Genomic DNA, 25021 nt, shown 5'->3' on the forward strand with positions numbered 1-25021 from the left:
AAGGAAGGAAGATTCCCAGACAAAGCCTGCAGGAGGGGACTGTCTCTATATGTTGCCAATTTGTACTTCCCAAGCGCTTAGTACAGTACTCTGCACATAGTAAGCGCTCAATAAATACGAGTGATGATGATGACCATGCTGGAGACCTGCACAATCAGCCAGTACCCTCGTTTCATCCTCCCCTGATGAACATAGACATTAGTTATCTCATAAAGAAGCAGCATGGCTCAGTGGAAAGAGCGTGGGCTTTGGAGTCAGAGGTTGTGGGTTCAAATCCCGGCTCCGCCACATGTCTGCTGTGTGACCTTGGGCAAGTCACTTAACTTCTCAGAGCCTCATCTGTAAAATGGGATGATGACTGTGAGCCCCAGGCGGGACAACCTGATCACCTTGTATCCCCCCAGCATTTAGAACAGTGCTTTGCACATAGTAAGTGCTTAACAAATGCTATTATTATTATTATTATCCCAATAATTACTACAAGGCCTGCCACATAGTAAGCACTGAACAAATACCATTAAAGAGAAGCAGTGTGGCTTAGTGGAAAGAGCACGGGTTTGGGAGTCAGAGGTCATGGGTTCCAATCCCGGCTCTGCCACTTGTCAGCTGTGTGTCTTTAGGCAAGTCCCCATGTACAACCTCAATTCTCATTCTAGTTAATAGCCTTGCCGGTTTTGAAGCACTCTGAGGTGATCAATACACAACTGAATGGTTATTGTACTCTTTCTTCCTGATCTGTCCCTGAATTTTGAGACTCTAATATTCTAGCTCTCTGAATCATGCTGTTTGTAATGCTTTTTCTCATTAAGGTATTTATTGCCAACTGTTTAAATCCTTTTAGTAAGGTTCAGAGAGTTGTCTAAAACTTTTCTCACCTTTCATTTTTGTTGACTGACCGTTATTTGTACATATTTATTATTCTATTTGTTTTATTTTGTTAATGTTTTGTTTTGTTCTCTGTCTCCCCCTTCTACACTGTGAGCCCACTGTTGGGTAGGGACCATCTCTATATGTTGCTAACTTGTACTTCCCAAGTGCTTAGTACAGTGCTCTGCACACAGTAGGCGCTCAGTAAATACAATTGAATGAATGAATGAATTCCTTACGTGTGTGTTTCATAAGTTTTCTTCCATAGTTTTTGTAACAGGCTTTCCAAATTCACTCCATTTCAGTGTGGATGAAGTTGGTCATACACAACACAGTGCAGATTTCAATGATATCAATCAATCAATCATATTTATTGAGCGCTTACTGTGTGCAGAGCACTGTACTAAGCGCTTGGGAAGTCCATGTTGGCAACATATAGAGACGGTCCCTACCCAACAGCGGGCTCACAGTCTAGAAGGGGGAGACGGACAACAACAAAAAAACACATTAGCAAAATAAAATAAATAGAATAGTAAGTATGTACAAATATGGTAAATACGATTGAATTCATTCAATCGTATTTATTGAGCGCTTACTGTGTGCAGAGCACTGGACTAAGTGCTTGGGAAGTCCAAGTTGGCAACATATAGAGACGGTCCCTACCCAACAGCGGGCTCACAGTCTAGAAGGGGGAGACGGACAACAAAACAAAACATATTAACAAAATAAAATAAATACAATAGTAAATATGTACAAATAACAGTCAACAATGCATCGCTGAGTGAAGCCTGAAGAATTAGTTAAGGTGTTCACACTATAGTGTGAGTTTTCTGTAGGAAAGAATGTAAACAGCATGGCCTAATAGGAAAAAAAGAACACACTTCTGGGACCTAGAAGACCAGGGTTCTCCACCACTTGCTTGCTGTGCGACCTTGGACAAGTCCCTTAACTTATCTGTGCCTCAGTTTCCCCATCTGTAATCAATAACTGTTCTCTCTCAAACTTAGACTGTAAGCCCCATGCGAGACAGGGACTGTATCCAGTCTTTGAGCTATCCCAGTGCTTAGTACAGTGGTTGGCACAGAGTAAGCACGTGACAAACAATCAGTGGTATTTATTAAGTGTTTACTGGGTGAAGAACATTGGGGTAAGCACTGGGGAAAATACAAAACAGCAGAGTTGGTAGACACATTCCCTGCCCACAAGGACCTTAGGGTCTAGAGGGGGACAGGCACTAAAATAAACGCTGGCTAAGTATGTAAATGCTGTGGGGCTGAGGAGGGTGGATATCAAGTATTTGAAGGGGACAAATCCAAGGCCATGAGTGATGCAGAAGGGAGAGGGACTAGGGGAAATGAGGGTTTAGGGAAAACTGCTGCAGGCGATGTGATCTGAATAAGGTTTTGAAGGTGGGGAGATTCCTCTAGACTGTAAGCTCATTGTGGGCAGGGAATGCCACTGTTTATTCTTGTATGGTACTTTCCCAAGCGCTCAGTACAGTGCTCTGCACACAGTAAGCACTCAATAAATATGATTGAATGAATGAATGGTGATCTGCAGAAGCAGCGTGGCTCAGTGGAAAGAGCCCGGGCTTTGGAGTCAGAGGTCATGGGTTCAAATCCCGGCTCTGCCATTTGTCAGCTGTGTGACTTTGGGCAAGTCACTTCGCTTCTCTGGGCCTCAGTTACCTCATCTGGAAAATGGGGATTGAGACTGTGAGCCCCCCGTGGGACAACCTGAGCACCTTGTAACCTCCCCAGCGCTTAGAACAGTGCTTTGCACATAGTAAGCGCTTAATAAATGCCATCATCATCATCATCATCTGTAGTGTATGCAGGGTGAAATGCCATCATATTATGCAACCTATCAGTCAGTGGTATTTATGATGATGATGATGGCATTTGTTAAGCGCTTACTATGTGAAAAGCACTGTTCTAAGCACTGGGGAGGATACAAGGTGATCAGATTGTCCCACGTGGGGCTCACAGTCTTAATCCCCATTTTACAGATCAGGGAACTGAGGCTCAGAGAAGTGAAGTGACTTGCTCAAAGTCACACAGCTGACAAGTGGTGGACCTGGGATTTGAACCTATGATCTCTGACTCCCCACCCCGGGTTCTTTCCACTGAGCCATGCTGCTTCTCTATTGAGTGCTTACTTTGTGCAGAGCACTGTACTAAGCACTAGGTAGATTACAATATAGTTTATAGACATGATCCAACTGCTGTGTTATCAGAAAACTGTGTGTGTGTGTGTATGTGTGTGTGAGAGAAAGAGAGAGAGAGAGAGAGAGAGAGAGAGAGAGAGAATATATTAGGAGCTGGGATAATGGAAGTCTCTAATCCAATGCTACGATTTTGAAAACACATATTTTATTGTCTGCTGTCATCTAATTTAGCCTACTCTATCCCTAGGTCTTCAATAAGCTCATCAGACGATATAAATATTTGGAAAAAGCTTTTGAAGATGAGATCAAAAAGGTAATTGTTACAATGCTAACTCCTTAGGCTTACTATGAGGAACAGCATGGCTTAGTGGAAAGATCACGGGCTTTGGAGTCAGAGGTCAGGGGTTCAAATGCCAGCTCCGCCAGTTGTCAGCTGTGTGACTTGGGCAAGTCACTTCACTTCTCTGTGCCTCAGTTACCTCATCTGGAAAATGGGGATTAAGACTGTGAGCCCCCCCATGGGACAACCTGATCACCGTGTAACCTCCCCAGCGCTTAGAACAGTGCTTTGCACATAGTAAGCACTTGATAAATGCCATCATTATTATTATTATTACTACCTATTATATAGATGCTTAATGACTTCCATATGATTATGTTTGCAATTTAAGATGCTAGGCACAATAGATATCATACAATCTATTACTCTATTTATTTTACTTGTACATATCTATTCTATTTATTTTATTTTGTTAGTATGTTTGGTTTTGTTCTCTGTCTCCCCCTTTAAGACTGTGAGCCCACTGTTGGGTAGGGACTGTCTCTATATGTTGCCAATTTGTACTTCCCAAGCGCTTAGTACAGTGCTCTGCACATAGTAAGCACTCTGCACATAGTAAGCGCTCAATAAATACGATTGATGATGATGATACAATCTTATGGTGGGGAGTCATCGTCTTGACGTGGAATGGATCAGTCAGTGAGAGCTTACTATGTGAAGAGCACTGTACTAAGTGCTTTGGAGAGTACAGTACAACAGAGTTGGTTGGCATTTCCCTGCCCACAAGGAGCATGTGTGTCTAGAGGAGGAGACAGACATGAATATAAATAAATACTTTACAGTTGTGTACATAAATTGATATGTACATAGTGGAACAAGCATACATGTATGCAGAAGGATTGCAGCCTGAGAAATGATTTTACTGCGGTAGGCACAATATTTGTAGGCTTCCTGAACTAACATTTCTAGTTAGTATTTGTTGAGTACTCATGAACAGTGTGGCTGTGTATTAGCTGATGAGACAGAATATTAAGAAGATGTAGTCCCTGACCTGTTGGCGTATAAAAATCTAGCCATGTGGCTATGCTGTTCTGAGAGAAATTTAGGGTTGCGTTCATCAAGAAAGGTTTCCTTGCGGAGCTGGGTCATGATCTTATCAATCGATCATATTGAGTTTCAAGAGTAGAAGTGGCTGAGTCTTTTAGATTGGGACTGTATGCTGCCTGATTATTTTGTGTCTATCCCAGTGCTTAGTACAGTGCTTGGCACATATTAAGGGCTTAGCAAATACTACTAATGATAATTATTGTTATAACATAAAATACTAATTAGCATTAATAGTAATTATGGGGAAAATTGGGGGAAATTATGGGGAAAATAGGAAAACCAGTTCATGTCACTCCACAGGGAGGTGAGGGTGAAAATGAGATAAAATCCTTGAAACTATCACCTTGGGATGTGCTCTCTCTCTCCCTCTCTCTCTCTCTCTCTCTCTCTCTATGTATATAGGTATATATACACAAACACACATACTTATGTAAAGTTGAAACTGAGAGGAGAAGTGGAAAGTTCATGGTTGAGGCAAGAAAGTGGTATGGCACGATCTCTCTGCTTTCTGATTTATTCTCAATTGATATATTAAAAATGCAATCTTCCTGGCACTTGCTTTTATCCATATTTTTGGATTATTGGATTGGAATATCTGTGATTACTATCTAGCACTTTTTCAGGTACTTTTACTCATTGGAGAATAAAATTTGCCTCCCGCCCATGCTGCATCTGATGTTCTCAATTTTGTTCCTGTAATTTAAAAGGAATAATAATAATAATAATAATAATAATAATAATAATAACAATATTTGCTAAGAATTTACAATCTGCCAAACACTGTACAAAATGCTGGGGTAGATACAAGGTGATCGTGTCCCAGGTGGGGCACACAGTCTAAATTAGAAGGAGAACAGGTACTGAATCCCCATTTTGCAGATGAGGGAACAGAGGCCCAGAGAAGTTAAGTGACTCTCCCAAGGTCACACAGCAGGTGAGTGGCAGAGCCGGAATTAGACCTCAGGTCCTCTAACTCTCAGGCCTATGCTCTGTTCACTGGACCATGTTGCTTCACAAATACCGACTCATGAATTTGATGTACAATAAATGGTGTCTAACCTTTAGCTGCTGAAGGACACCTTGTGCCTTTTAGTGAAGGTTTCAGCAATCTTAGAAACCAGCAATCTATCTAAGTAGGACAGAGTTAAGGCAATAAAGGCCTTAAGAACAAAACATTCAAACCAGACACTTTACAAGAACATGATTGCTCTCCTCTCCCTTTCCAAAAGAAACAAACAACCTTTTTGTCTTTAAAATAATGATAAAACAAAAAAATCTCAACTTGAGTGATTATTATTTCTCCTGCAATTTTAACCAGTCCTGGATAAAACAGCACCTGCTTCTTCCCCATGAAGAGGGGGAGTGCAGGAGTAGCTTTAAGATCAGTAAAGGCTGAGTAGGTGTCCCTTTTCCAGTATTTTAGGGAAGCTGTAGCCATAGTAACCATCTTTTCAGACCTCATCCAAGGCTGATTTTCGAGTTATCTGGCTTTCCCCAAATACAGTCATTTATGAGATTACAAATGGGATGGGACAATATGTTCATTCATTCAATGATATTTACCAAGCACTTACTGGGTGCAAAACACTGTACAAAGCACTTGGGAGTATATGATACAACAACAGACACATTCCCTGCCCACAACAAGCTCACAGTCTAGAGGAGAGAGCGCACGGGTTTGGGAGTCAGGAAACCTGGGTTCTGGTCCCAGCTCTGCCACTGGCCCGCCATGTGACCTTGGATAAGTCACTTAATTTTGAGTCCATCCTCCTATCTCCCTCCCCACCCCTCAGGAGACACATACAATGTATAATTCCCACCAGTTGATTCTCCCCCAATGCTTAGTAAAGTGCTCTGTGCACAATAAGCATTTAATAAATGCTATTACCACTTAATCTTTGCGAGCCTCCATTTCCTCATCTGGAGAAAAGAGAATAAGAAACCTGTCCTCTCTCCTCCTTAGACTGTGAGTCCCATGTGGGACAGGGAACTTTGCCTGATCTGAATAGACTGTTACTACCCCATCTGCTTAACTCAGTTTGGCACATAATAAGTGCGTAATGAATACATTATTGTTGTTGGGGTCTTATGCTGTTGAGTTGTGTCCGATCCATAGCGACGCCATAGACACAATCTCTCCCCGAATGCCGCACTTCCACCTGCAATCATTCTGGTAGTGGATCCATAGAGTTTTCTTGGTAAAAATCCAGAATTGGTTTACGGTCGCCTCCTTCCATGCAGTAAACTTGTGTCTCCACCCTCGACTCTCTCCCCTGCTGCTGCTGCCCGGCACAGGTGAGTTTTGACTTGTAGCAGATTGTCTTCCACTCGCTAACCACTGGCCAAGCTAGAAATCAATCAATCAATCAATTGTATTTATTGAGCACTTACTGTGTGCAGAGCACTCTACTAAGCACTTGGGAAGTACAAGTTGGCAACATATAGAGACAGTCCCTACCCAACAGTGGGTTCACAGTCTATAAGGGGGAGACAGAGAACAAAACCAAACATTAACAAAATAAAATAAATAGAATAGATATGTACAAGTAAAATAAATAGAGTAATAAATATGTACAAACATATATACAGATATACAAGTGCTGTGGGGAAGGGAAGGAGGTAAGACGGGGGCGGGGGGGCGGGGGGGGGGATGGAGAATGGGAAGGCCTCTGCTTGACTCTCCCTCCTGTAGTCGGGACTAGTAGAGGACTGGAAACTCTCCAGGTGCAACCCTGAGCGGGGGAATACACTATTAGTGGATTACATTTCAGCATGTCTATGTCATTCATTGAATTCCAGAACTGCATTCTTGAAACTGTTGTTTTAACTTGGAAATTAATCAAAGGGCCAGTGTTCAGTAACTTGGCCTAGTTGACAGAGCAGGGGACCTGAGTTCTAATCTCGGTTTCATCACTTGCTTGCTGTATGACCTGGGGCAAGTCATTTGACTTGTCTGGGCCTCAGTTTCCTCATTTGTAAAATGGGGATTCAGTACCTGTTCTCCGGCCTCCTAGATTGTGAGCTCCGTAATAATAATAATAATAATGATTGTGGTATTGATTAAGTGCTTTCTGTGTCTGAGGCACTGTACTAAGCACTGGGGTAGATAAAAGATAGAGAACTTGTCTGCTGTGTGACCTTGGGCAAGCCACTTGACTTCTCCGTGCCTCAGATACCTCATCTGTAAAATGGAGATTATTCATTCATTCATTCATTCAATCATATTTATTGAGCGCTTACTGTGTGCAGAGCACTGTACTAAGTGCTTGGGAAGTACAAGTTGGCAACATATAGAGACGGTCCCTACCCAACAGTGGGCTCACAGTCTAGAAAAAGACTGTGAGTCCCATGTGGGACAACTACCCCAGAGCTTAGAAGAGTACTTGGCACGTAGTAAGTGCTTAACAAATACCATTATTATTATTATATTATTATTTTTAATAAGGAGCCTGGGGTAGTGGATAGAGCATGGGTCTGAAAATCAGAAGGTCTTGGGTTCTGATGCTGGCTCTGCCACTTGTCTGCTGTGTGACCTTGGGCAAGTCACTTCACTTCTCTGTGCCTCAGTTACCTCATCTGTAAAAAATGAGGATTAAGACTGTGAGCCCAATTTGGGACAGGGACTATGTCCAACCTGGTTAACTTACATCTACCCCAATGCTTAGAACAGTGCTTAGCACATAGTAAGCACTTAGCAAGTACCATAATTACTACACGAGATAATCGAGTTGGACATAGTCCCTCTCCCACATGAGACTCACAGTTTTAATCTCATTTTACGATGAAGAAACAGGCATGTGGCTGGGACTGTTTCTGATCTGATTATCTTGTGTCTACCCCAGTGCTTGGCACATAGTAAGTGCTTAACAAATACTACCATTATTATTATGACCTAAAAGGAGTCAGTGTGCCTAATGGAATTAGGTAGTGAATATAATGGATCCAGAGATAGGCTTAAAATAGCAGAGAGGAGGGATTATTGAACAATCTGCCTGTGGAAGCCACCTGGCTTTTCATGGGTAGAATCTTAACAGAGAGCAGTAACAAGTTTGAAACAAAGTTCCTAATGTGATTATACCTGAGCCATAGCATAATCAAAAATAACTCAAGAATTCTGTGTCATCTCCAGAGTTTGTAACAGCAAGAGCTGAGCTCTTCAGATCGTCAGTCACGAAAATGTATAATAACAGCTTTGAGATGAACATAGTGTTCTTTTTGATCACCCCTCAGTGGATTAATTACAGATTCTAATCTCCCCCACCCTGAAACCCAATTTCATGATACAATCAAGTGAAGATTGACTCGTGCTCAAGAACAAAGAAAAAATGAAAAAGCAAGGTGTTCCCCATGCCTAATCTGCATGCTTTTTGCCTTTCACTTTCTTTTTTTTTTTCTTTTCTTTTCTTTTTGGTATTTAAGCGCTTATTATGTGCCAGGCACTGCACTAAGAACTGGGGTAGATACAAGCTAATTGAGTTGGCTACAGTCCACGGGACTCATTACTCTATTTATTTATTTTACTTGTACATATCTATTCTATTTTATTTTGTTAGTATGTTTGGTTTTGTTCTCTGTCTCCCCCTTTTAGACTGTGAGCCCACTGTTGGGTAGGGACTGTCCCTATATGTTGCCAACTTGTACTTCCCAAGCGCTTAGTACAGTGCTCTGCACACAGTAAGCGCTCAATAAATACGATTGATTGATTGATTGATTTAACAGATGAGGTAATTGAGGTACAGAGCAGTGAAGTGACTTCCCCAAGGTCGCACAGCAGGCAGGAGACAGAACCGAGATGAGAACCCAGGTCCTTTGACCCCCCAGGTGTGTGCTCTATCCACTAGACTGCTCCTCAACTAAAATGTGTATGAAGTCGCCGTGCGATGCTGCCTACGGACACGGTTTCTCTTATTTGACCCACAGCTCCTCCTCTTCCTTAAAGCCTTTTCCGAAGCTGAGCAGACCAAGTTGGCAATGCTCACTGGGATCCTGCTAGCCAATGGGACACTCCCGGCCACCATCTTGACCAGCCTGTTTACCGACAACATCGTTAAAGAAGGTAAATTACCTTGTGTTTCTTTCCTGGGAAGGATGAGCGATGAGGCTAGAGAGAGAAAACAATCCCCACTTCACTAATTTGCAACTGAGGTACAGAGAAGTTACTTGCCCAGAATAACCCTGAATCAACTCAGAGGAATTGACATGGAGCCAGGTAATCCCCAAAGAACACTGGGGTGGTATCTGACTTCCAATTAATCAATCAATCAGGGTATATATTGAACCTCTACTATGTGCGTTTCACTGTATATGAATCAATCACATTGATTGAGTGGTTTTTGTATGCAGTCCACTGAACTGAGCTCTTGGGAGAGTACAGTATAATAGGGTTGGTAGACACATTCCCTGTCCTCAAGGAGTTTACAGTTGGGAGGCATGAAACATTTGGGAGACTACATTCGAACTAGTAGAGGAAATTCCTTCCCTCAGGGAGTTACAGGGTAACGGGGGAGACGGATGCCAAAATAACTTATAAATAAAAAGGAGGAAAAGTGACGAGCAGCGTGTCTTAATGGGGCATGGGCCTGGGAATCAGAAGATCTTGGTTCTAACCCCAGCTCTGCCACCTTTTTTTTTAAGTAATAATAATAATAATGATGGCATTTGTTAAGTGCTTACTATGTGCCAAGCACTGTTCTAAGCATTGGGGGGATACAAGGTGATCAGGTTGTCCCACGTGGGGCTCACAAGTAGTCGCTGTGAATACAAATACAAGTAGTATTTGTTAAGCATTTACTATGTGGCAGGCACTGTATTTGGTGCTGGGGAGGGGCAAGCTAATCAATTTGGGCACAGTCCCTGTCCCATATGAGGCTCACAGTCTTAATCCCCATTTTACAGATGAGGGAACTGAGGCCCAGAGAGATTAAGTGACTTGTCCAAGGTCACACAGGAGATAAGTGACAGAGCCGGGATTAGAACCCACGTCCTCTGACTCCGAAGCCTGTGCTCTTTCTGCTAAGCCACACTGCTTCTCTTCATACTAATCTAGTATCAGGGGTCCCCAAAATCTAACTGGAGAACCAGACGATTGTCTGCTTATATCTGTAGAGCACCTACTCTGTCCAGAGAGCTATTTTAAGCACTTCAAGGCCACTGTCACTGAATGTGTAACACCTAAGAACCAGCACCAGCTGTGTGGAAGGGGACAGAAGGCTCACATGATGTTGGAGGCTGTCATTCCTTGGTGCAACTGTAATATCATTATCATCATCATCTTCACAACGACTTTGACATCAGCAAGCCAGCATTGTCCATTTTCTATCTGCCTTCTCAGTTCCTCTAGTACAGTTTTAGGGTGAAAGGGCGGAGCCACTCCTGTGTAATATTCATTCATTCATTCATTCAATCATATTTATTGAGCGCTTACTGTGTGCAGAGCACTGTACTAAGCACTTGGGAAGTACAAGTTGGCAACATATAGAGACGGTCCCTACCCAACCACGGGCTCACAGTCTAGAAGAGGGAGACAGACAACAAAACAAAACACGTGGACAGGTGTCATCAGAATAAATAGAGGTAAAGCTAGCTGCACGTCATTAACAAAATAAATAGAATAGTAAATATGTACAAGTAAAATAAATGGAGTAATTAATCTGTACAAACATATATACAGGTACTGTAGGGATTTTGTTTGCAGACAAAATCCAGGCTGTGTCTATGCTAAGGAGGCTTTATTTCTTTTAACAGCAGGTTTAGTGAAAACTGAGAAGCACTGCGGCTTAGTGGAAAGAGCACGGGCTTGCGAATCAGAGGATGTGGGTTCTAATCCCAGCTCTGCCACTTGTCTTCTGTGTGACCTTGGGCAAGCCACTTAACTTCTCTGTGCCTGTTATCTCATCTGTAAAATGGGGATTAAGACTGTGAGCCCCACGTGGGACAACCTGATTACCTTGTACATACCCCAGTGCTTAGAACAGTGTTTGGCATATAGTAAGCACTTAACAAATACCATTATTATTATTATTAGTGTTTTTTTATTTTCAGGTATTTGGAAGTCTTAATGAGCATTATGAGCATTGTTCATAATAAGCCCAGAAGTCTGAATTGATTAGCTATTATCTATCCTAGTGTTTAGTACAGTCCTTGGCACATAGTAAGCACTTAAAATATACCCCAATTACTATTATCAGCTTGGGCCAAAATAGTCAGTGACCTCTAGAATGGAGGAGGAAAGCCAAGAATACAACTGGCTTCCATAAAGATTTAACCTATTCCTTGGTCATTTGACAAGTCCATTTGTCTATTTTTCACTGAAATCAACATTTGGCCTCCAAAACCATTCCTTTTTTTCAATCCCTACCATTGAGGCCTTTTACCGAAATGATTGAGTAGCTCTAATGAACTGATGTGAGCCCGTTGTTGGGTAGGGACCATCTCTATATGTTGCCGACTTGTTCTTCCCCAGCGCTTAGTACAGTGCTCTGCACACAGTAAGCGCTCAATAAATACAACTGAATGATACAACATTCTGCTTGAGGCATAGGTTATTAACTCCCTACTGAGAACATATGCATGCCTGCTTGATAAAGTAAAAGACTTGTCAAGATTAGAAATACCTAAGTGAAGTGAAAGGATTTTTAACCTGCAATTTTCAGCAGAAGAGCCTGTACCGCCGTCGACCTCCAGCCCACGTCCTTCCCCTGGCCTGGAATGCCCTCCCTCCGCACATCTGCCAAGCTAACTCTCTTCCTCCCTTCAAAGCCCTACTGAGAGCTCATCTCCTCCAGGAGGCCTTCCCAGACTGAGCCCCCTTTTTCCTCTCCTCCTCCCCATCCCCCCTGCCCTACCTCCTGTCTCAATGGAAAGAGCACAGGCTTGGGAGTCAGAGGTCATGGGTTCTAATTCCGGCTCCTCCACATGTCTGTGTGTGACCTTGGGAAAGTCACTTAACTTCTCTGAGCCTCAGTTACCTCAGTTGTAAAATGGGGATTAAGACTGTGAGCCCCACGTGGGACAACGTGATCACCTTGTATCCCCACAGCACTTAGAACAGTGTTTTGCGCATAGTAAGTGCTTAACAAATGTCGTCATTATTATCATTATTATTATTATTATTATTATTTGGCAGAGCTGGGATTAGAAGCCAGGTCCTTCTGCCTCTCAGTCCAGTGCTCTATCCACTAAGCCACTCTGCTTCTCGCTGTAGCTTACCTGTAGCGGAGAAACCACCAGAATTCATTGGTCAGTTGGCTGTAATTTCTGAAATGTTTCATCACTTCTATCATCTGTTCTCACAATAGGAATTGCAGTATCTTTTGCTGTGAAGCTTTTTAAAGCATGGATGGCAGAGAAAGACGCTAATTCGGTTACCTCCTCTTTGAGAAAAGCCAACTTGGACAAGAGGTTACTGGTAAGTTCCAGAAAATTATTAGTTAGCCCTGGCTCTCCCTAAAAGATTTTTGTGTTAATAAATGGATGCTTCAAGATACAAATAGAAGATTATCCCTGCTGGAGTTAAGAAAAGGTTCCACAGATGCTGTTGCAAGATTATTCATCTACTGGCAACTCGGTGGTGGATGTCAGGAAATATAGATTTCAGGTATCCCTTTTATGTTGTTATGGGTCAAACCAGAAGAAAAAATTGAGAAATGTTTTATGGTGTTTGTTAAGCACTTACTTTGTGCCACACATTTTACTAAATTGTGGGATGGGTACAAGTTAACAAGGTTGAACACAGTCCCTGTCCCACATAGGTAAGTGCTTAGCAGAGTTCTCCATATGCAGCAAGTGCTCAATCAATACCATTGATCAATAGAGTAGAATGGCAATAAAAGGAAGGTGATAAACAGCAGTCCCTGGCTCTACCTGCACTTCCAAACCCATCGCTTTGCACCTTATCAAAGCTCTTGGCCCCTCCCTTCCCCCCATCCCTGACCGCCATTTTCAGCTGTTCACTCTCCAATGGCTTTTTCCTCACTGCTTTCAAACATGGTCATGTCTCCACTATTGTAAAAAAAAAAAAAACCTTTCCTTCAATCATTCATTCATTCATTCAGTCAGTCATATTTACTGAGCACCTACTGTGTGCAAGACACTGTACTAAGCACTTAGGAGAGTATAATACAACAACAGACACATTCCCTGTCCATACCAAGTTACTGACCCATCTCCCTCCTACCGTTCTTTTCTAAAATCCTTGAGTGAGTGGTCTACATTCGGTGCCTCCATTTCTTCTCCTCCAATTCTCTCCTTGACCCCTTCCAGCCTGGCTTCCACCCCCTTTACTCTACAGAAGCTGCCCTATCTAAGGTCACCAATGATCTACTTCTTGCCAGATTTAATGGCCTCTGCTCCGTCCTAATCCTCCTCGACCTCTCAGCTGCCTTCGATGCTGTCTACCACCAGTGTCTCCTGGAAGCATCATCCAACCTCGGCTTACTGACATTGTCCGCTTCTGGTTCTCTCATCTCTCTGGCCACTCATTCTCCATCTCTTCTGCAGGCTTCTCCTCTACTTCCCACCCCCTACCTGTGGGCATCCCTTAAGGTTCAGTTCTGGATTCTCTTCTATTCCTCATCTTCAGTCACTCCTTGGGAGAACTCATTCATTCATATGGCTCTGACTACCATCTCTATGCAGATGATTCCCAAATCTACGTCTCCAACCCCCATCTCTCTCCTTCTCTACAGTCTTGTATTTTCCTCCTGTCTATTAGGATGTCCTGCCAACACCTCAAATGTAATATGTCCAAAACAGAGCTCCTTATCTTCCCACCCAAACCCTGTCTTCCCCCTGACTTTCCCATCACTGTAGGCAGCACCACCATACTGCCTGTCTCACAAGCCTGTACCCTCGGCACTGTCATCATTCTCATTCAACCCATACATTGTCTGTCACCAAATCCTATAGGTTCAAGTTTTGCAACATCACCAAAATCTGCCCTTCCTCTGCATCCAAACCGTTACCACTTTGATCCAAGCATTTATCCTATCCTGCCTTGATTATTGCATCAACCCCCTTGTTGACCTTCTCTCTCCCCACTCTAATCTATACTTCACTCTGCTGACCAGTTCATTTTTCTACTAAAACGTTTATTCCATGATCCCCCACTCCTCAACAACCTCCAATGGTTGCCCATCCACCTCCGCATCAAACAAAAATGCCTCACCATTGGTTTTAAAACACTCAGTCACCTTGCCCCCTCCTACCTCACCTCATTACTCTCCTACTATAACCCAGCCTGCATACTTTGTTCCTGTAATGGTAACTGTCTCACTGTACCTCAATCTCATCTATCTCACAGCTAACCTCTCGTCCACACCCTACCTCTGGCCTGGAATGCCCTCCCACTTCATATACAATGCAAGATTACTCTCCCCACCTTCGAAGCAAGAGGCCTTGCTTGATTAAGGCCTCATTTTCTCTTCTCCTACTCCCTTCTACATCACCATTGCACTTAGATTTGAACCATTTTTGACCCCTCAGCCCACAGAACTGATGCACATATCCGTATTTTATCTATTTATATTAATGTCTGTCTCCCCCTCTAAACTGTAAACTCATTATTGACAGGGAAAGTGTCTACAAGCTCTGCTACACTGTACTCTCCCAAGTGCTAAGTGTAGTGCTCAGCACACCGTATGTGCTCAATTAATACAGTTGATTAATTGATTTCACATATAGACATGCTGTGTATGGGTTTTTTAAAATGGTATTCGTTAAGTGCCTACTATGTGCCAGGCATTGTACTGTTATATATAAGGTATTGACCTAATGCTAATGAAATTATGTGGGCTGGGGAATCGTGAAATCTTCTAACTGTAATGCAGCAGATTAGGTATAAAGTGTGAGGAAGATAAGTATATGATCTACTTAACTTAGCAGGGCAAAGCGTTTAATGTATCATTCCTGAGTCCCTGTCCTCAAGGTATGACTAATATTGAGCTCTCCAAACTGCTCAGTAAGTTCAACTGTGCTAGAAAATAGCCAGGAGCTAAAAGACCATAAGCTCACTGAGTGCCGGGAATGTGTCTGTTATATTGTTATATTATACTCTCCATGTTCAGAAAAAGGAGCTCAGTGGTACTTACCCATTCAAACACAGCGTAATAATAACAATAATAATAATGGCACTTGTTAAGCACTTACTATGTGCCAAGCACTGTTCTAAGCACTGGAGGAGATACAAGGTAGTCAGGTTGTCCCACGTGGGGCTTGTAGATTGTAGATTGGGGCTTGTAGATTAAGAGTGTAAACCCCATGTGGGACGGGGACTGTGTCCAACCTGATTAGCTTGTATCTACCCCAGTGCTTAGAGTAGAGCTTGACACATTGTAAGCATTTAAATAATACCACAATCATTATTAGTATAATTATTATCTTTCTCCTGTCTGTCCGGCATCATGAATCGGATCCCTGTTCCATGCTAACAGACATTTAAGAAGATAGTGTGGTGGCTAAATTTTGTTTCCGTCTTTTAAGTTTTGTGTTTCTTAGGCTATTTTCCTGCCAGTTAACATAATCCTAATTATTCATTGCTCACTAATGGATGTTTACACCTACATTACTAAAGATTTCAGTTACCTAAGCTATTTTTGGTTAAAATCCCATATGGCTCAACATGGGGATTTGGAATAATATATTGTAGCTATGCAGCTCTAGATGTGCACAGCGATCTAGGTATTCATTTATTCTTTCAATGGTATTTATTGAGCTGTACTGTGTACAAAGCACTGTTCTAAGCACTGAGGAAAAATTACACAGAGGAGAATGCAACATAGCCCACAGGGCTCACCATCTATGAATTAGGGGGTGGGCAAACAGACAAGCAAGGAAAGATGAAACGAAGACTACCTCAAAGGTAAGAACAGTGGTATTTAGGGAGTGCTTACTGTTTGCAGAGCACTGTATTAAGCACTTGGGAGAGTACAGTATAACAGAATTGGTAGACACGTTCCCTGCCCACAACATTGATAAATGATAGATAAATGATTGCTACTGATGAATGATAAACGCAATAGGACATTGTGAGTTTGGGGCTCCCTGTGACACAATCAGGGCTGTTGAGAGTCCATCAGTTCAGCCGTGGCTGCCACCATCCCAATGTTCTTAAGGTTGTCTAGAATTCCCTTTATTCCTGGCTCATCCCCCCTTATCCTCTTGGAGAGCAGTTTGAGGTTTTAAGAGCTGTTTTAAAGGCTTAATATTTGCTCTCAGAAGTGCCTACCAGGTGTATCGGTAAATCCCAGAATGCCACACGCTGAGAACTCCTCTCCATCAGCATAAATCAAAATCTATCTTCCATTTAAAACTTTTCTTCATCAGGTGTATTTTGATTTCTTTAGATATTTTTAGAAATCTGCACATATCCTCCGATCATGCTCCCGTTTCTCCCACAGGAACTGTTTCCAGCCAACAGGCAGAACGTGGACCACTTTGCTAAATACTTCACTGACGCGGGGCTGAAAGAGCTCTCCGATTTTCTCAGAGTCCAGCAGTCACTCGGGACTCGGAAGGAACTTCAGAAAGAACTGCAGGAGCGTCTCTCACAGGAATGCCCGATCAAAGAGGTGGGATGCGCAGTGAGTCCGAACAAGGAGACATGGAGAGTCCATAGAGTTAGACGTAGTGAGTCTGTGGAGTGAGACGCAGTGAATCTGGGGATTGAGATGCAGTGAGATGTGGAGTGAGACCTAGGGAGCCTGTAGAGTGAAATAGTATCTGTATAGTGAACCATATTGAGTCCATATAGTGGGAAATAATGAGTCTACATTTCACTCATTCAATCGTATTTATTGAGCACTGTACTAAGGTCCGCATTTCCAATCCTCCTGTCTTCGAACACCGCTGAAAAGCAATTAGACACTTGTAGGAATGGAATAGTTCTCTTGCCTTTCAGAAAGCTTGCCTTTTCTTAAATTAAATAAAGATGTGTTATTTGCCTTTTCTAAATTAGGTCAAGTATTTGATTTTGGCTCAACTGGTGTATCATTACTGGCATAACTAGTACTGTATTCAAGTGTCTATATTACTAATATACCTTTGTAGATATTGTTACTATATCCATGCACATGACTTAATAATAATAAATGTGGCATTTGTCAAGTGCTTATTATGTACTAAGCACTAGGGCAGATACAGTATAATAGCGGGAGGACTGCTATTGAATGCCCATTTTACAGATGAGGAAACTGAGGTACAGAGAAGTTAAATGACTTGTCCAAAGTCACAAGCAGTCAGGGGCAGAGCTGGGACTAGAACCCAGGTTCTCTTGACTCCCCATTTACCTGTCATCTACCTGAATCAGGTGTTTCAATGCTTAGTAATTTATTAAAAAAAATTAATTGACTTCACACTATTTTGATGGTTACAAAAAGAATCGGTTAAATTAATTTGAAAAAAAAACACGTTTAGGGTTTCCTGCTGCCCGAAATGTGTACCTTTATTGTAGTTTGGATGGCCATTTTGTTCATTTCTTGTCCGCTTTTCTACTTCTTCATATTTCTAATAGTAATGATAATAATAATTGTGATATTTGTTAAGTGCTTACTATGTGCCAGGCCCAGCACTGTACTGAGTGCTGGAGTAGACACAAGATAATTGAGTTGGACACAGTCCTTGTCCCATGGGACTAACAGTCCAAGTGGGAGGGAGTGGAATTTAATCCCTTTTTCAAGATGACAAAACTGAGGCACAGAGAAGTTAAGTGACTTGCCCCAGGTCATACAGCAGACACGTAGCAGTACTGTGATTAGAACCCACATCCTCAACTAAGTGTGAATAATTTTCCTAGATGCGCAAATAACGTGGTTAGGATATTTCTGAGCCTCAATATAACAATAATAATAATAATAGTATTTGTTAAGCTCTTACTATGTGCCAGGTACTATGCTAAGCACTGCAGTGGAGACAAGCATATCTGTTGGACACAGTCCCTGTCCCACAAGGAGCTCACGGTGTTAATCCCCATTTTTACAGATGAGGTAACTGAGGCACAGAGAAGTGATGTGACTTGCCCAAGGTGACCCAGTAGACAAGTGGCAAAGCCAGGGTTAGAAACAGGTCCTTCAGACTCCGAGGCCTTTGCTCCATCCACTAGGCCACGCCGCTCATTTACTCCACACTGGTTGGAATTGTGTGCAGAGCTCTGTATTAAGAATTTGGGAGAGTACCATACCACAGACACATTCTCTGAAATGTCCTCTCCATCCCCCCCGGCCTTACCTCCTTCCCTTCCCCACAGCACCTGTATATGTGTATATATGTTTGTACATATTTATTACTCTATTTATTTATTTATTTATTTATTTATTTTACTTGTACCTATCTATTCTATTTATTTTATTTTGTTAGTATGTTTGGTTTTGTTCTCTGTCTCCCCCTTCTAGACTGTGAGCCCAATGTTGGGTAGGGACTGTCTCTATATGTTGCCAGCTTGTACTTCCCAAGCGCCTAGTACAGTGCTCTGCACACAGTAAGCGCTCAATAAATAGGTTTGATTGATTGATTGGAATCAGTGGAGAAAGCTCACTGTGGGCAGGGAACGTGTCTATTATTATATCGTACTCTCCCAAGCGCTTAGTACAGTGCTTTCCACTCAGTAAGCACTCCATAAATAAGACTGATTGACCGAATGAATGGATGGAAGCAGTTGTTTGTCTTTCTGCAGGTGGTACTCTATGTCAAAGAGGAGATGAAGAGAAATGACCTGGCAGAGACTGCCGTGATTGGGCTCCTGTGGGCTTGTATAATGAATGCTGTTGAATGGAACAAGAAGGAAGAGCTGGTGGCAGAACAGGCACTCAAGCATCTGAAGGTAAGCGACGACCCCCCGAACTCTCACATCTTGGCTGTCAGTAAAACTGGGTTTGTGGGCAATTCATTTATTCATTCATTCAGTTCATTCAGTCATTGAGCGCTTACTGTGTACAGAGCACTGTACTAAGCGCTTGGGAAGTTCAAGTCGGCAACATGTAGAGACGGTCCCTACCCAACAACGGGCTCACGGTCTAAAAGGGGGAGACAGACAACAAAACAAAACACGTAGACGGGTGTCAAAATTGTCAGAACAAATAGAATTAAAGCTATAAGCACATCATTAACAAAATAAATAGAATAGCAAATGTGTACAAGTAAACTAGAGTAATAAATCTGTACAAATATATATACAAGTGCTGTGGGGAGAGGAAGGAGGTAGGGTGGTAGGGATGGGGAGGAGGAGAGGAAAAAAGGGGCTCCGTCTGGGAAGGTCAACCCCACTTCCAGTCAACTGAGGACCTTTCTTCCCATTTCCCCCCCACCATTCACGCAATCCTAGCAGAAAAGAGCATGAGGCTGGGAGCCAGGAGACCTGGATTCTAGTCCCAATTGTGTCACTGGCCTGCTATGTGACCTCAGCCAAGTCATTTAACCTCCCCTTATCTGGGACAACCTGATCACCTTGTATCCTCCCCAGCACTTAGAACAGTACTTTGCACACAGTAAGCACTTAACAAATGCCATTATTATTATTACTTGTCTTATCTGCAAAATAATAATAATTGGGGAATTTGTCAAGTGCTTATTATTTGCAGGCACTGTACTAAGCGCTGGGATGAATACAAGCAAATCAGGTTGTACATAGTCCCTGTCCCACGTGGGGCTCACAATCTTAATGCCCATGTCTCTCCCATCCTAAAAAAACCCTCTGTTGACCCCAGCTCACCTTCTAGTTATCGCCCCATTTCCCTCCTACCATTCCTATCCAAACTCCTTGAATGAGTCGTCTACATGCGCTGCCTCGAATTCCTGAACACCAACTCTCTCCTCGACCCCCTCCAGTCTGGCTTCTATCCCCTACATTCCATGGAAACTGCCCTCTGAAAGGTCACCAATGACCTCCTGCTTGCCAAATCCAATGGCTCCTACTCTATCCTAATCCTCCTCGACCTCTCAGCTGCCTTCGACACTGTGGACCACCCCCTTCTCCTCAACATGCTATCCAAACTTGGCTTCACAGACTCTGTCCTCTCCTGGTTCTCCTCTTATCTCTCCGGTCGTTCATTCTCAGTCTCTTTTGCAGGCTTCTCCTCCCCCTTCCATCCCCTTACGGTGGGGGTTCCCCAAGGTTCAGTTCTTGGTCCCCTTCTGTTCTCGATCTACACTCACTCCCTTGGTGACCTCATTCGCTCCCACGGCTTCAACTATCATCTCTACGCTGATGACACCCAGATCTACATCTCTGCCCCTGCTCTCTCCCCCTCCCTCCAGGCTCGCATCTCCTCCTGCCTTCAGGACATCTCCATCTGGATGTCTGCCCGCCACCTAAAACTCAACATGTCCAAGACTGAACTCCTTGTCTTCCCTCCCAAACCCTGCCCTCTCCCTGACTTTCCCATCTCTGTTGACGGCACTACCATCCTTCCCGTCTCACAAGCCCGCAACCTTGGTGTCATCCTCGACTCCGCTCTCTCCTTCACCCCTCACATCCAAGCCATCACCAAAACCTGCCGGTCTCAGCTCTGCAACATTGCCAAGATCCGCCCTTTCGTCTCCATCCAAACTGCTACCCTGCTTGTTCAAGCTCTCATCCTATCCCGTCTGGACTACTGCATCAGCCTCCTCTCCGATCTCCCATCCTCATGTCTCTCCCCACTTCAATCCATACTTCATGCCGCTGCCTGGATTGTCTTTGTCCAGAAATGCTCTGGGCATGTTACTCCCCTCCTCAAAAATCTCCAGTGGCTACCAATCAATCTGCGCATCAGGCAGAAACTCCTCACCCTGGGCTTCAAGGCTGCCCATCACCTCGCCCCCTCCTACCTCACCTCCCTTCTCTCCTTCTCCAGCCCAGCCTGCACCCTCCGCTCCTCTGCCGCTAATCTCCTCACCAGGCCTCGTTCTCGCCTGTCCCGCCGTCGACCCCCGGCCCACGTCATCCACCAGGCCTGGAATGCCCTCCCTCTGCCCATCTGCCCAGCTAGCTCTCTTCCTCCCTTCAAGGCCCTACTGAGAGCTCACCTCCTCCAGTAGGCCTTCCCACACTGAGCCCCTTCCTTCCTCTCCCCCTCGTCCCCCTCTCCATCCCCACCGTCTTACCTCCTTTCCTTCCCCACACCACCTATATATATGTATATATGTTTGTACATATTTATTACTCTATTGATTTATTTATTTTACTTGTGCATATCTATTCTATTTATTTTATTTTGTTAATATGTTTGGTTTTGTTCTCTGTCTCCCCCTTCTAGACTGTAAGCCCACTGTTGTGTAGGGACTGTCTCTATATGTTGCCAACTTGTACTTCCCAAGTGCTTAGTACAGTGCTCTGCACACAGTAAGCGCTCAATAAATATGATTGATCGATTGATTGATTGATTAATCCCCATTTTACAGATGAGGTAACCGAGGTACAGATAAGTGAAGTGATTTGTCCAAGGTCCCACAGCAGACAAGTGGCGGAATGGGATTAGAACCCATGACCTTCCAACTCCCAGGCCCGTGCCCTATCCATTATACCATACTGCTTGGGAAGCCTGCTATCACTACCTCTTTAGTTGTGAAAGCCATGTGGGAGAGGGACAGTGTAAATACATCATCTTGAAACTACCCAGTGCATAGCACAGTGAATTGCACATGGTAAGCAGTGAATAAATACCATTACTACCATCATCAATTAATCCCGATCGACAGACATCCCCTCATTTAGTTCTGTTTATCTATTTTATCTATTTATACCAGTATTATCATTATTATTATTACTCCAAGATTCAGAGCACAGCAAAGTAGTTCAATGTTTCATATCCTTGAGGCTTTCATTTGTTTGCTGGTGGACCCTGAGGTGACATAGTTAACATATTCTTTGGTTTAAGAGGTGATCATAGTTAACGTATTCTTTGGGGTTTAAGGAGCTGTCAGCATTCAGACTGCAGAAGTAGATTTCTGACAACCGAGGCAGGGTTTTGGGTGGCTTAAAGATGAGTCATTACTAGGGACAAAAGAGAAATTGAACCTGATTTTTTTCAGCCCAAGGGTGGGCATTCACTGGACATCTAGACTGTCGGCTTGTGGGCAGGGAACGTATCTGTTCATTTTTGTATTGTACTCTCCCAAGCATTTAGTACAGTGCTCTGCACACAGTAAGCACTCAATAAATATGACTGAAAGAATGAATGGCTCAGGGGACAGTAAATCTATGAAACAGCGATGAAACGTTCACCTGTGAAACCAAAACCTCAGTAATTGGTAGTCCCATTTCCAGATCCTCAAATTCATTCATTCAATTGTATTAATTGCTTACTGTGTGCAGAGCACTGTACTAAGTGCTTGGGAAGTACTAGTTGGCAACCTATAGAGACGGTTCCTACCCAACAACAGGCTCACAGTCTAGAAAAACAGTCTAGAGAAGCAGCGTGGCTCAGTGGAAAGAGCACAGGCTTTGGAGTCAGAGGTCATGAGTTCAAATCCTGGCTCCACCAACTGTCAGCTGTGTGACTTTGGGCAAGTCACTTAGCTTCTCTGTGCCTCAGTTACCTCATCTGTAAAATGGGGATTAAAACTGTGAGCCCCCTGTGGGACAACCTGATCACCTTGTAACCTCCCCAGTGCTTAGAACAGTGCTTTGCACATAGTAAATGCTTAACAAATACCATTATTATTATTATTAGAAATGTAATTCTAGTTCTTGTATTATAGTTATGTAATGGAAAGCAGGTGCAAAATCTCTATGATAAATTAAGGAAAAACAAAACACCTATGTGAAAGACATCAGTCAGTCGTATCTATTGAGTGCTTATTGTGTGCAGAGCACTGTCCTAAGTACTGGGAGAGCACAATATAGCAGACACATCCCCTGCCCGCAACAAGCTTACAGTCTAGAGGGGGAGACAGTTATGAATACAAATACATTTATCTAAATAGCTATTAATACTGAGCTATTTTACCAGAATCAGATCAGAGATCTGTAGATCTTCAGTCTAATGTTCTTCCACCTGAGCTATTTCAGTTACATCAGCGCTACATCAGCGTTGTAGATTTTTCTTTGTATTCATTGAGCTGAAATATTTCAGTATTTGTTAATGAATTGATTATATCATGTGATTTTTCAGTTGTTTGTGAAATATATCTTTGATTCAAGAGAAACTTCCAAAATTCCAAAATTCGTAAACCAGGGATCGTGAGTTCAAATCTCACTAGGGCCTGCCACATAGCATTTCCCCTTCTAGACTGTGAGCCCATTGTTGGGTAGGGACCGTCTCTATATGTTGCTGATTTGTACTTCCCAAGCCCTTAGTACAGTGTTCTGCAAACAGCGGTAAGCACTCTATAAATATGATTGAATGAATGAATGAAAATTGTACTTAGCATTTTATGGCAATTTACAGTATTCATTTTTTGCCAGTGTAGCATAAAGATATGGGCCTCTATCTCAGCCCAAAAGGCCCTGTTAAGAAACCCTGAATTGATAGAGTTTAGAACTAAGCTCCATGCATAGAGAGAGATGTGGAAGCAGGACTTTAGAGTCCATCGTTAGAGCTTCAGAAACTCACTCATCTCCCGTTGAACCAAAGGAAAGTGTGCAGAGAAGTGAACGTTTCCTTGGTCATCATCATCATCAATCGTATTTATTGAGCGCTTACTATGTGCAGAGCACTGTACTAAGCGCTTGGGAAGTACAAATTGGCAACATACAGAGACAGTCCCTACCCAACAGTGGGCTCACAGTCTAAAAGGGGGGAGACAGAACAAAACCAAACATACTAACAAAATAAAATAGAATAGATATGTACAAGTAAAATAGATAGAGTAATAAATATGTACAAACATATATACATATATGGTCATTCCTCACAGGAGGGGAAGAAATGTGATCCCAGGCTCAGTCTAGTTTTTGTTTCTTTTGGACACAAGAGGAGAGACTGTAATAATAGTGATGGTATTTGTTAAGCGCTTACTATGTGCCAAGCACAGTTCTAAGCACGGGGGTAGATAACAAGCTAATCAGGTTGTCCCACGTGGGGCTCACAGACTTCATCCCCATTTTACAGATGAGGGAACTGAGGCCAGAGAAGTGAAGTGCCTTGCCCAAAGTCACACAGCTGACAAGGGGTGGAGACGGGATCAGAACCCATGACCTCTGACTCCCAAGCCTAGGCTCCTTCCACCAAGCCACACTGGTGAAAAAGACAATGTTGAAGAGTCGTTAGGATTTCCGTATTAGAAGTATGTTGTCAACAATCTGGGGATGTTCCAGTTGCAGCACTGTAGAAAACAGAACTGTTAAAATTGAGTTTGGGGAGAAGAGTAGCCTGCAGACTGAGGGCTGGTGGTTGCTACTCTGCGGAGTAATGTTTCTTCCTTGTCCTTTCCAGCATTATGCACCTCTGCTGGCTGTGTTCAGTTCTCAAGGTCAGTCAGAGCTTATCCTCCTCCAGAAAGTTCAAGAGTACTGCTATGACAACATCCATTTCATGAAAGCTTTCCAGAAGATTGTGGTGCTCTTCTACAAAGGTATCTATCTGTGTAGTTTTTTTTTTTTTCCAGGAGTCTCCCATTTCCTGCTGAAGAGTTATGGGTGGATTTTTCTCTTTTTTGGCATGAGAGGAGAGGAAATTTGTTTTTATGAG

General features: G+C 43.0%; 1 protein-coding gene across 2 annotated transcripts in view; it reads left to right on the top strand.

The window, feature by feature from the left end:
- BZW2 (basic leucine zipper and W2 domains 2) overlaps positions 1 to 25021 on the top strand; it is an 87072-nt gene that overhangs the window by 43949 nt on the left and 18102 nt on the right. For both annotated transcript variants that reach the window (XM_038767786.1, XM_038767777.1), the window contains exons 5-10: positions 3282 to 3347; positions 9342 to 9477; positions 12719 to 12828; positions 16817 to 16987; positions 19087 to 19233; positions 24767 to 24905. In XM_038767786.1, coding sequence (XP_038623714.1) covers positions 3282 to 3347; positions 9342 to 9477; positions 12719 to 12828; positions 16817 to 16987; positions 19087 to 19233; positions 24767 to 24905 — 769 coding nt within the window. The remainder of the gene's footprint in view (positions 1 to 3281; positions 3348 to 9341; positions 9478 to 12718; positions 12829 to 16816; positions 16988 to 19086; positions 19234 to 24766; positions 24906 to 25021) is intronic.

This window comes from Tachyglossus aculeatus, chromosome 2 (genome assembly GCF_015852505.1).
Source record: "Tachyglossus aculeatus isolate mTacAcu1 chromosome 2, mTacAcu1.pri, whole genome shotgun sequence".
Taxonomy (NCBI): Eukaryota; Metazoa; Chordata; class Mammalia; order Monotremata; family Tachyglossidae; genus Tachyglossus; species Tachyglossus aculeatus.